This window comes from Grosmannia clavigera, assembly GCF_000143105.1.
Source record: "Grosmannia clavigera kw1407 unplaced genomic scaffold GCSC_160, whole genome shotgun sequence".
Taxonomy (NCBI): Eukaryota; Fungi; Ascomycota; class Sordariomycetes; order Ophiostomatales; family Ophiostomataceae; genus Leptographium; species Leptographium clavigerum.
This window is the reverse complement of record NW_014040779.1, coordinates 221,801-236,153: the sequence shown is the minus strand read 5'-3', so window position 1 is coordinate 236,153 and position 14,353 is coordinate 221,801. Positions and strand designations below refer to the sequence as shown.

General features: G+C 57.1%; 3 protein-coding genes across 3 annotated transcripts; 1 reads left to right on the top strand and 2 right to left on the bottom strand.

Annotated features, from left to right (window-relative positions):
• Nucleotides 1-35: 35 nt before the first annotated feature.
• CMQ_5003 (RNA polymerase 3 c11 subunit) lies at nt 36-554 on the bottom strand (the record flags this gene model as incomplete). Its single annotated transcript, XM_014315939.1, has 3 exons — nt 36-71; nt 149-438; nt 524-554. The coding sequence occupies 3 exons, from the start codon at nt 552-554 to the stop codon at nt 36-38; spliced, it is 357 nt and encodes a 118-aa protein (XP_014171414.1).
• Nucleotides 555-1,083: 529 nt separating this feature from the next.
• On the bottom strand, nt 1,084-5,082 carry CMQ_4941 (proteophosphoglycan ppg4; the record flags this gene model as incomplete). The annotated part of the gene is made up of 2 exons (XM_014315877.1): nt 1,084-4,225; nt 4,289-5,082. 2 exons carry the CDS (start codon nt 5,080-5,082, stop codon nt 1,084-1,086), a joined length of 3,936 nt encoding a protein of 1,311 aa, XP_014171352.1.
• A 3,231-nt stretch (nt 5,083-8,313) lies between these two features.
• CMQ_5038 (phospholipase c) lies at nt 8,314-11,473 on the top strand (the record flags this gene model as incomplete). The annotated part of the gene is made up of 4 exons (XM_014315974.1): nt 8,314-8,432; nt 8,629-8,680; nt 8,742-11,227; nt 11,287-11,473. 4 exons carry the CDS (start codon nt 8,314-8,316, stop codon nt 11,471-11,473), a joined length of 2,844 nt encoding a protein of 947 aa, XP_014171449.1.
• Between the last annotated feature and the right edge of the window lie 2,880 nt (nt 11,474-14,353).

Below are 14,353 nucleotides of genomic sequence, written 5' to 3'. Positions count from 1 at the left end.
TCGCCCTGCTCTCTGCTTCCACGCAGCAGTCTGCCCTAGTTCTCCCGCCAGCCGTGGCCGCACGTCATGCACTACGAAGGAATTGGAAGTCAGCTACATGAAGACGGAAAATCCAACAAACACACAAACACACCGTCCCAAAACTAACCTTGAAGAAGCTCGTCATCGGCTCATCAGCCGACCGGATCTGCACCTGGAAAAAGGCCGCCTCGTCGCCGTCGCACCGGTCCGTCGGACATTGCACCTTTGTCTTCTGGGCGTTGTCCCACGCGCCCTCGCCGCCAAACACGTCCTCCTTCTCCTTACGCACAAAGTCGCGCCGGCTGAAGAGTGGCGTCGTGATGGCGTACTCGTACGGACATGTCCGGCACTCGAGCCGGTTGCGCCCCGTGTCTGGGTGTGCCGACACCGTCAGCACGTTCGCACAGCAGGGACAGACTGCGAGAGGAAGAGGTCCGTTAGCATCGGAGCGAGCGTGAGAAAGCAAATGTCCAGACGGCGGCGGTCAGCCTGCACTACGTACAGAGCAGCATCGTTGTCAACAGCAGTTGCATATGCGTATGTGTGCCGAACTCTGTTTTTTTTTTTTGCTTTTGTAGTCGGACTTTTTGCCTCCGCAAATTTTATGGATCACACACTGGCCGTGGTGTTAGTCGACTAGGTCACGTGTCTCGCGGCTGCAAGGTGAAGTAAAGATGTAAGGCTCTAGCTGAGATATATTTGGGGTATATACATAGTAACAAAGTGACGGCTTCCACTGTTCTGACATTTCTTCTAATTTCCCATGCGTGTGCGTTTCATAACCGGCTGTCGATCAGCAGTGCCTATTTCCATCGTAACCAAACCGAGGCGAATGGCTCGATTCCCAAAGAGCCCGCTAAGCAATGATAACCAAAATTTGAAAACCAAGAGATCCAATGCCGGGAGGCAATGTGTCTTAAGAAGCCGATTGATGTATTTTGTTGCGTTGTCCGAATAGATTGAAAAACAAAATGCCAAAAATGCCAAAAATGCCAAAAAAGTAAATAAAATGAAAGAAATTGCGAATCAAAATGACAAATGAGAAATTCGTGTAGGAAACGATCAGCCCCAGATGGGCGCGTTGCGATAGGCTGGCGAGTTGTAGCTGTGCAGGATGCGATATGGCGCCTGGGTGCCGCCGCGTGAGCCTGTGCTTTGGTTGCGATAGTGGTAGCCACGAGGTGAGGACGGAGGCAGCTGACTGCCGTGTTGCCGGTAGTAGTGGTCCCAGGCCTTTTGCTGGTGGTTCTGCTGCTGCTGGAAACGATTGTCGTCGGTACCGTCACTTCCGCTACGCCAGCGGCCATTGCTGGTCGGCACATTGCTGTAGTCGTCGCAGCTAGCTCGGTGTCGCAACTCGTACGGCGATGTAGCATTTAGGGAATATGGGGACAGCGGCTGTGCGGCCATCCGTGGGTGACTACTGGAAGAAGCTTTGTGATCCAGGCTGGTGAGGTTGTGAGCCGAGAACTTCGATTTGCAGCGCCCATGCACACGGGCCGACTGTCCTTCGCGTCTTGGCCCGTTGCTGTAGCCATGCTCGGCTTGCACGAGTCTTGCAGAGGCTCGTACGGAGGATTCGGGGGCCGACGATGACAAAATCGGGTTCGATATAGTCACCGGAAGCTTGGCGCTAGTCTGTTGTTTCTCTTCTTCTGCGTCTGCAGTAGTCGGCCTCGAAGATCGAGAAAAGGGCAGTTTCATGTTGAAATTGCGTTCAAGCTGGGCCGTCAGGCTCATCGTTCGGCTTCGAAGGCTAGATGGGGTAGCCAGAGGATCATGTTGCGCCTCGCTCATGGCTGTGGAAGTTGCGCTGGATCCATTCGCTCGTCTGTTGGGGGTATTTCGATCCGCCAGACTCGCTTCGGCTCCAAAGGCCTTTATCAGCGAGGGCATTTCGGTCGGCTTCTGGAATCCACGCGATGTCTTCTCCCTCAGCTTCTCTGTCTGCCTTGCTTTCGTACCTCTCCCATGTTCTCTGCTCTTTCTGCTCCTTTCAGCGCTTCCCGTATTCTCAATCGGCTCGAGCACTGTCCCTTCAAGTGCAGATTTCCTATGCGCGGCTTTCCGCGGGGACATCACAGACGCCGCCGCGTGAGCCAGTGATGATGGAACATTCTGAAACGTATGGCGCCGGCCCAAAGGCCGCCGTCTAGATTGATCTCTGTTCTCTCCGGTGACGCCTGGCAGTTTGGACGTGGTAGGCGGCATACTCCCCACCGGTCCGTTTGCCTGTACTTCGAGGGCGCTGCACGCTTCGAGACTGCCCACACTGAGAATTGTTTTCAGTGTATCTTTGCTCACTTTTCTCTTCATTGCCACCCGTCTCGCTGCCAACGGAGACAAGTCTGCGGGATCGGACAGCTTGGTCTGCATATCCTGGGAAACGGACGGAGCGTCGGCCCCAGTCTGTGCGCCCTTGTAAGCCGCTGCTCCGCGGTTGAATAGCCGGCGTAGTTTGCTGGACCGTTGAGTGCCACTCACACTACTCGAGGCCGATTTCGAGCCACCAGACTTGGCGCTGAGCGGTGTAATTGGAAAAGGACTGGTGCCTAGGGTCGGATAGCTGTTTGCGCGTACTGGAGACCGGAGTACCTCTAGAGAGGTTGGGGTATTGTGCCGTTTCTTGGAAAGGCCGAGCTGTGGGCCTGTGAGTCTGGTGTTATGAAAAACAGGACTACCTAGCTCAGCAGCCATGGTGCCAGTCGAGTGGGAAATGGCTGGAAGTGCAATCGTGGCTCCAGTGGAGGATGGGTTCGCATCTGCTGTGCTCGCCGGTGAGACCAGTGGCGTGTCGTTTGAAAGAACGGAGGGAAACGAGCGCGATGGCGATGGGGAGACAATAAAGTTCGGGACGGTGAGAGTAACATGGTTGGCATTGGGAGCTTGGGCATCCGATGGGCAGGCATCGGCGTTCAGATCTGGTAATTTTGGCTCGGCAATGTAGAAGGAATCACGACGAGGACTCATGAAGTTTGAGGCGGCTTGCTTGAAGGACCGCATGGACATGTTGGAGCTGTAGCCCGAATCGGCCTTGCAGAGCGGCTTATTTGCTGCTTTCTTTGCGGGACTCAAAACAAAGCCACTGTCTGACCGGGAGACGATATGAGCGCCTTGGGCAGTCTTGCCGTCAGCGAGGACGGCCGTGGCGTAGCCGCTGCTGCCAGCAGACTTCGCATTGAGGTCAAGACGAACGTCCAGGATTTCGTCGGGCAGATATTCAGGCGTATCGCTCTCGCTTTCAAAGAGATCATCCTCCATGGCTGTATTCTTCGATGTTGTCTGTAGTCTGAGAGGGGACGGATCATCGTCTAGCGGATACAAGTCGAACACGAACCCGGAAAAAACTTCGTCAGAAAGTGCGATTTGTGGCAAATCGCTACCAGGGATATTCTTGGAAATGGTATATCCGCTGAATGGACGGGTGTCTATTTCAGCCAGAGGTTCCGACGACTGCTCTGCGTACGGGGGAAATGGTTGAAGGTCGTTCTTTCCGTTGTCTGGGCGAATCTGGCTTTTGGAGGGCTTCTTATCGAATGTGAGAGCACGGCTGATAGGCTTTTCCTTGTTCGTGTCTACCTCACGCGTCCTCGGTCGCTCCAGTGAGGGCACGGGGCTAGCAGTGCCGTTGGTGATTCGCAAAGAGCCCAGTTTGAAGGCACCTATAGCCTGGTAGTCCTTGTCGCAAGGTGTCGTCACCCGAGGTGTAGGTTCAGTGTCGTCGTTTGAGCCAGGCAGACGGAACAGTATTGGAATTGCTGGTAGCGCCGACATTGGCGGCATAGACAATACGCGGTGGGCTGTAGACTCAAAAGAGGTCTGGTGGGAGAGACTGGGTGTGGTGGAAACACTGTGTCGAAATCTTTGTTGAGTCATTGTAACACCGCCGGCGAAAATGCTGCTGCTGCTGCTTCTGCGAGTAGCAACACCAGGAACCTGCACTATAGAGCGACGGCGAACTGGTGCATACATGGAGATATCGGAGTTGGCCCGGCTAAGACCTCGGCTTCCATCCTGGACGGGATGAGAGCTCTTCCAAGTCACCTCCGACACAACTGGCTCCCTGCTTTCAGAGGCAACTGTAGTCTGCTCGAGCCCGTGGTCGAAAGAAAGGTCGCCATCCACAATGTGGAGTAGCCGCTTGGCTTCATATGACGAGAGGTCGTAATTCCACGAGGCTCGTGGATTGACCGGGAGTGGCCAACTACAGGAAATAAAGTCAGTGCCAGGGACAGGGCAAGTAAAGGCGCGTGAAAGAACCACTAACCTATCGGGGATTCTTCCACCGTAATACTGGCTCAGGGCCTGTTCGTATGTCATAGGGCCACCATCCCATGTATGGTGCCAATCGCCAGTAGATGGGTTTTCCTGGCTAATGCTGTTCCGTCGGCGAAAATTTTGCTCGTCCTGCGGCTCAGCCGGTCGGCGTGAGGACCGTGATCGAAACAAGCTACTTCGCTTGCGTGACTTGGGTTTCAGTCTTGGATTCCGCGAAAACTGTTCCTCGTCGTCTGGGTAGGACTGCTCGCTGTGTTGGGGGTCGAAATGATGCTTCCACTGCTGCAGTTGGAGGTCCTGCTGTTGTTGTTGGTACTCCTGGAAAAATGCAACGTCAAGCTCTGCATCGGGAGTCGAATATACAGAGGGCATAGCCTGCCAATAGCCAGAGGCCCGTCGGCTAATTGCAGGTGCAACGGGTTGCTCGTAAGCAAACGCAGACGAGCCGATAGCCGGCGGTGAGGCCGGCAATACGAGGTGATGAGGCGGCCGAAAACCGTCCAGTTGCAAGGATGGCGGGGGTTGGGAAGTAGAGAAGGCAGAGACGAGGCCGGGCCCAGAGGTCGTAAAGCGTGCATGATTGGAGCCAACACTACTCGCAAGGTCATCGGAAGTTCGTGCCCGACTGATTGTTGACCGCCGACGTGTACGGGGCTTTGACAGCTTATTGGGGCAGGAAGGAGAGGCAGAAGTGATGGCGATAGGAAGTGGTGGCTGTGGCTGGAAGGTCGGACGAGAAGGAAGCGACTTCCGGGTTGCCTCGGTGGAAGGCGTGTTCCCCATGATTGAAGTTGTAGGTGATAAACAGAGTTGTAAAGAGCCAACAAGATGGATCGAGATCGGCTATGCAGACATTGACGATGCCATACCGTCAATTCGACCAGCTGGTCCGCGCACGTTGACACGGCAAAAAGAGCAGCACACGGTTGCCGCTCAATTGGTACGCGGCTTCATCTATATAGCCTGGGACGGAGCGAAGATGGAACCGCACGAGGTGAGACGCCGCGGCGGGACAGGTCGGGAACAAGCGGTAGAGGGGAGTGTATAAAGTGCCGGACCCAGTTCAAAGACGGGGTGCCACTTGGGTACAAATAGCAACGGTGAGGCAAAGCAGGGGGTGTGAGAGGAGACGCGAACATTCGTATACGAGAAAGAAATTTCGCTGGCAGCGCAGATCACGATTGCAACGGATGTCTTTCTCTCAGGGTCAGGATCATATGGTATGGGACGGCTTGCAGGAAATCACCAGCTGCAGAACAGGCAGCCTAATTAGAAAAAAAACGAAAAAATAAGAAGAATCAGCTGAGGCAAAAGGTGGGAGAAAGTATTAGGTAGGGGTGGCTAGTTGCTGGGGAAGTTTGAGGTTAATTGCACGGTGACAGCTTCGCGGTCTGGACACGACAATGGCTCACCGGTGGGCCGGCGGGAGAGATACGACGTGAAATAAGAGGGAGGAGACACGCAGGGAGAGGCGTGCAGGAGGGGGTGTATATGTGAGGATGAAGACGGTGAGGAGGAGAATGAGAGAAGGCGAGGCGCATTACTGGAGCAGGCGCAACGAGCATGCTTTCTGCAACCCCTGCCCCCACGAGATGTGTGTTTCCAGAATGTGGAGGGAATGACCATCGAATAATAAAGAAGAGGGGACAGAGTGCCGGAGATGCTGAGTCGGAGAGAATGAGAGTAAGATACGAGCGAGAGAAGAGGAAGAGATGAGGGGAGAAGGTTGTGATCTTGAAAGTGGAGATAAGCTGTTTGGCAGGGGATCCAGGGGCTGCTCAAGAAGTTGGCAAGACCCCCCCTCCAGACGACCCCGGTCACGGCTTCCCGATGTGCCAGTGCGGGCTCGCATCAGTAAGAATTTTCGCACTACGGCCATTGCTTGACGTAAAATGGCGGAATCGAAGGGGACACGAGCTGTGGACAGAAGGACGGGAGAGTAGCGGACGAAAGCGACAGAGCGGTGGGCTAGACAGAATGAGAAGCCGAGGCGGATCGCGAAGCCGTCGGGCGCGTTTCAGACGTGTGTGTTTTTGCGGATACAAAGAACTGCGTGGCGACCTACGAGATGGCTCAGCGATGTAAACAACAGGCTGTCGGAAGAGAGGAGAGAAGGAGGAAAAAAGAAAAGAGGGGGCAAGAGAAGGCGGAGAATGGACAAGAGGAACTAGACAGGCCATCTCGACGTGCAGATCGAACGTGTGGACTTTCCTGCCACCCATTCCGATTACACATAAGCCATCCACACATCCACACATCCACACATCCACATATCCACACATCCACAGGTCATCGTACGTAGACGCGATGCAAGGGCAGGTGTGTTGCTTACGGGACGAACACGGTAGGAAGACACGCGGACAAAAGGACGGTGCTTTGGAGTTGGGAGCCATCTGCGCGCTTCGGTGCCCGAGGATCGACGTGCAGAGCTGTCCGGGCAGAACAGAGCAAGCCATGTCGCATGATGACGCAAACGGGGGCAAGATCTCTGGAGGCTGTCGATGCACAGAGGCCGGCCCAGCCACCGACGACAGGGGGTGTAGCGGGCGGAGGGCAGTCCACAGCTGCTCGAGCGCCTCCGCAGCCTTAATCTCGAGGCCGCTCGGCCCTCGAGCATTCCCAGACAGCCGGCCGTGTCACGAGAGGCGACAGTTGGTCTCTTTGTTGGCAGGCCAGACGAAAAGCTGCACGCTAGACGCAGCGCTCAGCTAGTGTGGCCACTTGGCGAGAGCCAATCGATCTCGGGCTAGGCCAGGAGATCGAACTACTCCGAGGCGAGCAGATGGACGGTCCAAGGGTCCCACCAGGCGCAGCCTCGCCTAGGAGTGGGCGGAGAGGCGTTTCCGATCCTATCGTCTGGTTCAAGAGACGCTACGTGTTCTCGGCTCAGCCAGCTGGCGCCGGCCAGGAGGAGAGGCAGAGAGGATGTGAGGACGGCGGAGAGTGCCGGTCTGGCCAGCGTGCCGTGTGTCTCCGGACAGTATCAGCTAACAATGCCAGCCACTCTGATTCTGTTGGCCGATTCTTCTCTGTAGTGGGGTTTGTGTTGCGCTTATTATGTGTTGCGCTTTCTTTTTTTTCTTTTTTTTTTTCTTTTCTTTCGTTTTGCGTTTTTCTTTTTTTCTTTTTCTCTGCTGTTTAGACAATACTGGAGCGGTGGGAAGCTTCGTTACACCCGGGATTGAGGGTGTTTGCGACCGCGAGCCGGCAAATGGCATATATCTTGTGCTGTAGTGCTGCTTGTTGATGCCGTGGTGACGGAAAAGAAGCGTGAGCATTGTCTCGATGCGGCCATGGACCATACGCGCGTTCTTTGTCGACATCTGTGCACGTATCTGTAGACCTGCACATCTCGCGTCCGACTTCCTGTACAGAGTAGCATCGATACGTCCTTCTGTAGCAAATCCTCCGCTGTCGCAACGTCGTCAACGTCATGCGCTCTTCCCCAAGATACCCACACCAAGGGTGGGAGCGCTATGATAGCCTGTAAATTAGCAGGCCGGGCCGCCGTGTCGCGTTTAAACAGCCTCGCGGGACTTGCAGGCGGGCACGTCCAGTCGGTCGCCAGCGCGATAATACGTGTCGTCCAGATACGTCACGGCTGGCGGTCAGGACAGGAAGCGTTTGTCGGGCAATGTGCGGGGACAAAGGACAGACTTCTGGGCGATCTGCCCCATCGAAGACGTGATGGAAGCCCCAAGAACGCAAGGCGTGGCGGCAGAAAAAGCAGTTGGAGGCTCCAAAAAGCGTTGTCAACAGGAGGAGCGGTCCAGCTCGGTGGCGTAGCGGCGGCAGCAGTGTGGCAGTGTGGCGCAGCTCCAGTCTGTCTCGCATCTTATTTCTTATTTCCTTGCTCTGTCCAGGTCGAGATGCGCCCGACTAGTAGCGCCTGGACCGATCCGACCAAAGACTGGGCACTAGTGGACTCCATTGCTGACGGCGGCCGCGACGTAACGGTTTTTGATTCGTGCCTTGGCCTTGGCGACTGAGCAGCCATTGAGGCTGTATCGCCGTATGGAGCACGGCAGACCCGAGGCGGCCCTATTTTTCATCACGCTCTCATTTGGCTCTGGTTGGGAACTGCTTGGGTTCGGTTACTGCCAACCAGAAAAGCGCGGCTATCCCATCATCAGGTGAATGCTCTCCTTGTTGTCGCTTCTCTCTCTCGCTCTCTCTCTCTCTCTGTCCTCTGTCAGTTCATCTGCATCTGCAACAGCTTCTGCTTACTCTACCAGCCTAACGTATCTTACTGTCCATCTCGACCCAGTCTTAAAGGGCCACTACACCAAATCTGTGCTCCTGTCTCGGGGCCATGACCAGCTGATCCAGGCTGGCTCCCCTCTACAACACGATCTGCTCGACGGCCTCGATGGGTTTATTTGTCCGTGCTTCGGCCCGCTCGCCTGGCTCTCGACTTTTCACGCTGACCCTCTCGCGCACAGAACCGAAGATCTGGTCCTCGTCCGGCCCCGAGGCTGCCGGCAGACGAAAGTCTGCACGGGATCCGCAACGCCCTGCGCCGTTTAGTCGAGACCTCGACGCTCATCTCTCCACCGGCCGACCATGGCCCGCCGGAACGACTGCACGTCACGATAGCAGTGGACCGGCCGACGAAGCCGACGAACGCGACCGCGGCCATGCCTATCATCGTGCTCGGCCACAGCACGTTGGCCCGACTTCAGAGCGTGTTCCAGGACATGTGTCGACGCACGCTCTCAATCGCCCTGATGCCGCTGGCGCCCGCCATGATGACGCAGGGCCACACGCTGACGCAGGTCCGGCTGGCACGCTTCCTTCGCGACGTACAGGAGGAGCCACGACTGCCGGCGCTGACCAAAGACCGCTACACGTTTGAGGACTTTCTCGAACTGCTGGCCCTGTCGGCCGGCTGGGACGCCCAAAAGCTGCCGGACGCCAAGGACCTGGACACGTCGCACCCGATCTCGCACTATTTTGTCAGCAGTAGCCACAACACGTATCTGGTGGGCAACCAGCTGTCGTCGGACGCGTCGGTGGACGAGTACCGCAAGGTTCTGGAGCGTAACTGCCGCTGCATCGAGATCGACGTGTGGAATCCGCCGGCCAGAAGCGGCCGAACAGGCGGCCGAGGCAGTGGCCGGACAGCAGCCCATGACCGGTCCAAGTCGCCGGGCAAACAGCTGCACGGACGGCACACACCGTCGAACTCAGTGGCCACGTCGATTCAAGAAGGCATCGACGCGGTGGCGAGCCTGATCACAGGACGGACGACGCTCAGCCGCAGCCGAGCGTCCAGCACGAGCCAGGCACCGCCAGCCGGAGAGACCAGCACGCAGGAGACTCTGCTGCAGCGGTCGATGGCGACGACGGCAATCGAGGACGACGACGCAGCCGTGGCCGACGCAGGCACGACCATGTCGCGGACGGCCAGCACAGTTCTGACACAGGCGACGACAGACGCCGGCAACACGACGACGACCTCTATGAGCACAATGAGCTCCAGCAGCGCCGGCACACCAGAGCCAGATGAACCGGTGGTGATGCACGCACACACGCTGGCCAGAAGCGACTGGACGCTGGGAACACAGGTGCCGTTCCGTGACGTGTGTCGAGCAGTGCGCAGCGCCGCGTTTGCCGACAATGACCTGCCGCTGATCGTCAGCCTGGAGGTGCACACAAACGCAGCACAGCAGCGCCAGATGGTCAAGATCATGCGCGAGGAATGGGGCGATCTGCTGCTAGACCAACAGCTAGACGGCACCGATCCACGGTTGCGTCTGCCCACACTGGAAGAGCTGAAGCGTAAGATCCTGGTCAAGGTCAAGAAGCCGGCAGTGGCGACGAGTCTTGCTGGAGGAACAGGGGCAACTAGCGGGACAACAGCAACTACTGCCACCACTACTGCCACTATCACTACTACTACCACCGCCACCACAGAGGACTCCTTCACTCCTCGGCCAGCCCTACACCACGTCGTCGGCCTGGGCACGTCGCTCTTAGCAGTAGCCAACAACGCCGGCGCATTGTCGGGCTCCGAGGACGACGAGCCAAACGCGGCGCCAGTCTCGGCTTCCTTACCGCCGAGCTCCATCACACACGAGCTCGGCAGCCTGGCCGTCTACACAGAGAGCCGGCGGTTCACCAACTTTAGCGATCGGGCGGCCAAGCTGCCAGGCCACATCTTTAGCCTCGACGATACCGTCATCCAGACCCTGCACGGAAAGCAGCACGAAGAGCTCTTCCAGCACAACAAGAAGTACCTGATGCGCGCCTATCCCAACGCCACGAAACACGTCTCCAGCTCGAATCCGGACCCGGCTCCATGCTGGCGACGCGGCGTCCAGATGGTCGCCCTCAACTGGCAGACCCTCGACAAGGCCATGATGCTCAACCACGCCATGTTTGCGGGGTCGCCGGGCTGGGTCCTGAAGCCGCCGGGGTACCATTCCAGTGGTGGTGCTACTGTTACTGCTGCTACTGCTGCCACTTCTACGACGACCTGTCCTGTGGCTGTTGCTGCTCCCGTCTGCACCATCGACCTCTACATCACCATTTTGGCCGGCCAGCACCTGCCCCTGCCGCCGTCGCTGCTGAAACGCGGCGGACACCGGCTGGACGAGGTCACCGGCATCGTGAGCGGCCACGCCCGCAAGGACTTCCGGCCCTACGTCCGAGCTGAACTCAACGTCGAGCGCCCCGATGAGCGCTGTCCCGAGGTGGCCGATTGCGCCTCGTCGTCTGCTGCTGCTGCTGCCGCCACCACCACGGCCCCGGCTACGTCGACTTTCGCCTCGATTGCCTCTGTCTTTGGCTCTGCCGCCGTGCCCGAGTTGTCACTGAGGCAGAAGACCGTTCCCGCCCGGACAGACCAGCCCGACTGGGGCTCCCGCGGCTCCGTGATGCGCTTCAGAAACATCGCCGGCATTGTCGAGGCACTCAGCTTCATTGTGTATGTCTACCTCTCTCCTCGCTCTTCTGCCCTCCCAGGCGCCCTCGCTGACAAGACAGATTCTGTGTCGAGGACGACGGGACCCGGCCGACCGTCTCTCTGGGCCGCAACGACGCCCTCGCTGGCTGGGCCTCCTTCCGGCTGGATCAGCTGCGGACAGGCTATCGCTTCATCAGCCTGATGGATGGCCGCGGCAATCCTACCGATGGAAAGCTCCTCGTGCTTGTCGAAAAGGTCGTCAAGTAACGGCGGCATCCCTCTTCCGTCCACCAGCCTTCCTTCCACTTCCTACTTTTCCCTTTCTTTTTACTTCTTTCTTCTTTCCTTCCTTACTCACTTTTCTCCTTCGTTCCTTCTTCGTCCTTTCCTATGTTGCCTCACTCCTTATTCCCTCTTATTTCCTTTAGTTCTTTTTTCTTCTACGCGTCTGCCTTTCGCCTACCCGCAGTCCAACAGTCGCATGGCTCCGGACCAGGATGAAACAGGGAGGCACAGCATCATCTCTGTTCACACACGCGGAAATTGGCTGTTTTGGATCGTGCTTTCTGCTCATTTTGTTACTGTTCCTTCCCCTGTTATTTTCATCGTTGGGTATTATATTATTACAGCGCATTACCAGGGGCGGTTGTACACACTGGCACGGAGAGGAAAAAATCGTGAGCGTTTGGGCGGATCTATCTACAGCACAGCGGAGATATCACAGCGCGCCTTGGTACTGTTTTTTTTGTTCTTGTTCTATATAGAATTATAATACCTGCCAGCTGTCTGGCATTTTTGGAAGAGCGGGTAGAAGGACGCGAGAACCAGCGAGAATGATACCCGATACGGACGATATGGCCGAAAAAGGCACCGGAATCTGACAAGTGACAGCTGCGAACCCCAGCCCGGATACGCGTTGCATGATCCGGCTGTTTGCAGACAGCAGGCGACCCTGTCCGGGAGTGCATCCTACTGAATGGGCAAACAGCATGGAATGGGCAAAACAGCATCTCGCTCTGTTTCGCCGGTCGAGCAGACAGAAGACGAGAGGCCGGGAGCGGGAGAAGCGGCACGGCAAGATTGGAGGGTGATGACCATGGTATGGGGGTTTGCTGAAACGCCAGACGTAGCGTCGTATTCGTTCGTCTCTGTCGTCGCCCCCCCTATGCCGGCCTTGTTTCTACTCCGAGCATGCAGACGCGACGGCCGCTGACCAGTCAATTCTCACATCCAGGTCGCTGCTGACTAATGACACTCGCTGCTGACTTGTGCTCTGTGAGTCGGACGTCTGCGTCTGGCCAGCAGGCATGCGCCCCAGATCACGCCCCGTTTCGACTGCCGGTCAGAGGACGGACTCGTACGATCCAGCCGGCCTTCCCGGACGGGGGAGGCTGCATCACGAGCGTAAAAAAGCCCGCTTTAGGGTCGATGTCGGCCACCCAAAGGGGAAGTCCAGAAGGACCTGCCAGATTGGCAGGGCCCCAGGCCCTCGTACAGAATCATGCCCGATATGTGGGCTATAGCAGCCGGACTAATATGGCATGTGCATACGGAGAAACAATGCTCGCAGCAAAACGTGGCGAGCCTACTCCGTATAGCATTGGCAACCAAACTCTGCAATGGTACCGTGGCCTTGGGAACGAGCGGAGTGGTACGAGCGTCAATCGTGGTTGCATTAAAGGGGTTCAGTAGGGCGAAAGGATAAATTAACAAAAGAAACAAGGATGAAGCCAAGAGAGCGTGCGCGCACGAGCGGAAAAGTGAGAAAGCCTTCAGGGCCAGTCGTTCTTGGGGCTAGGCGCACAATCCATCGTCCGCTGGCCTGTTTTGCCGTCACCAGCGACGATCGGAGCATGCAGACATCCCACGCTCAACGCATCCGGGACTCGTAAGATGCTCTGCTTTACCCACCCGGTGCGAGGCGAAGCAGGGATCGACACTGCAGCTGACCTGCTGCTCTGTACGTAGCACGTACGTCGTATGCCAGATTGACGGCTTTGCCAAGTTCCGCATCAGACGCTGTGCAGGTGATGTGTCGACTAGCTATTCCGGGCATGTCCTCTGCGAAACGATGCGAAACCGCGCGAAACGATGCGGAAGTCTGCGAGCACTCCGTCCTCGTACTCCTTTTCCAGACGAAATGACCGACACCTTCACGGCCACGCCCTCGCGCCTCTCCTTCCTCTTGTCCGAGCAGGCAGGCAGGCAGAAATTGTGACCTGTCGATGTTGACCAGTCCGGCTGGCAGACGGCCAATGGCAACGGACGAGCAGCGACACGGCGTGCGGAAGCCGTCCCCCGACATCAGCAGGCACGAACATCTCACCGCATGCGTATGTACAGAGCACTAGGGGAATCCCATGGAGGTCGGCATCTGGAAACCGCAATCGAGACCGCGACACGAGCGGCAGTCCTTCCGGTTCTTGGCCACCCTTTCCTCGTTTCTGCAGCTCGCAGGACGGAATCGTGGTTCGGCTCCACTTGGCCACTACTATGTACGGAGTACTCGCACCTGTACTCCGTACATAGTACAGCCTGAGGACAGGGGGGCCAAGAAGGGCCCACGGGCAATCTAGCCATGCCTCGTCCTCTGGACATGTTGGCCCGGAGAAACCCACTCCTGCCCCCTCTCTTGCAGAAGGAAAAAAGGAAGCCAGGCATGGGCCTCGGACTGGACAGCTTCTAGTATCAGCCGCCCGTGGCCGGAAGATGAGCTGCTCCCGCCATTGTCGTTTATATAAGGTGTTGGGTGAGCCATGGCTCCACTTCTGCAGTTGCAGCCTGCGTGTGTTCGTTTATGAAGGAGGGAAGAAAAGAAAGAGCAAGAGCCAAAGCCACCAGATTTGCACCCCGCCCTGCATCTCACGGCAAGCCAGATGTACCATGGTATGCTCTCGTAGGAAGGGTATGATTGATCTTGTCGCATCAAGAGGGTGGCGCTGCGCGCTGCTATTCGCTCCCTCCGTGCTTCGGCGTAGTGGAGGGCGAGAGATTAGCGGATCGTACAGGCAGGCGGTAGCTGCTAGCTGGGGACCGTTCTGCAGCACGCGATTGGGTCCAGCTGAACGTCTCCTCCTCATCCTGGCCAGCCTCAGCAGGATCAGCAAACAGCAGCAGCCTATCGCAGCGACTGACCTAGCTTCTAGC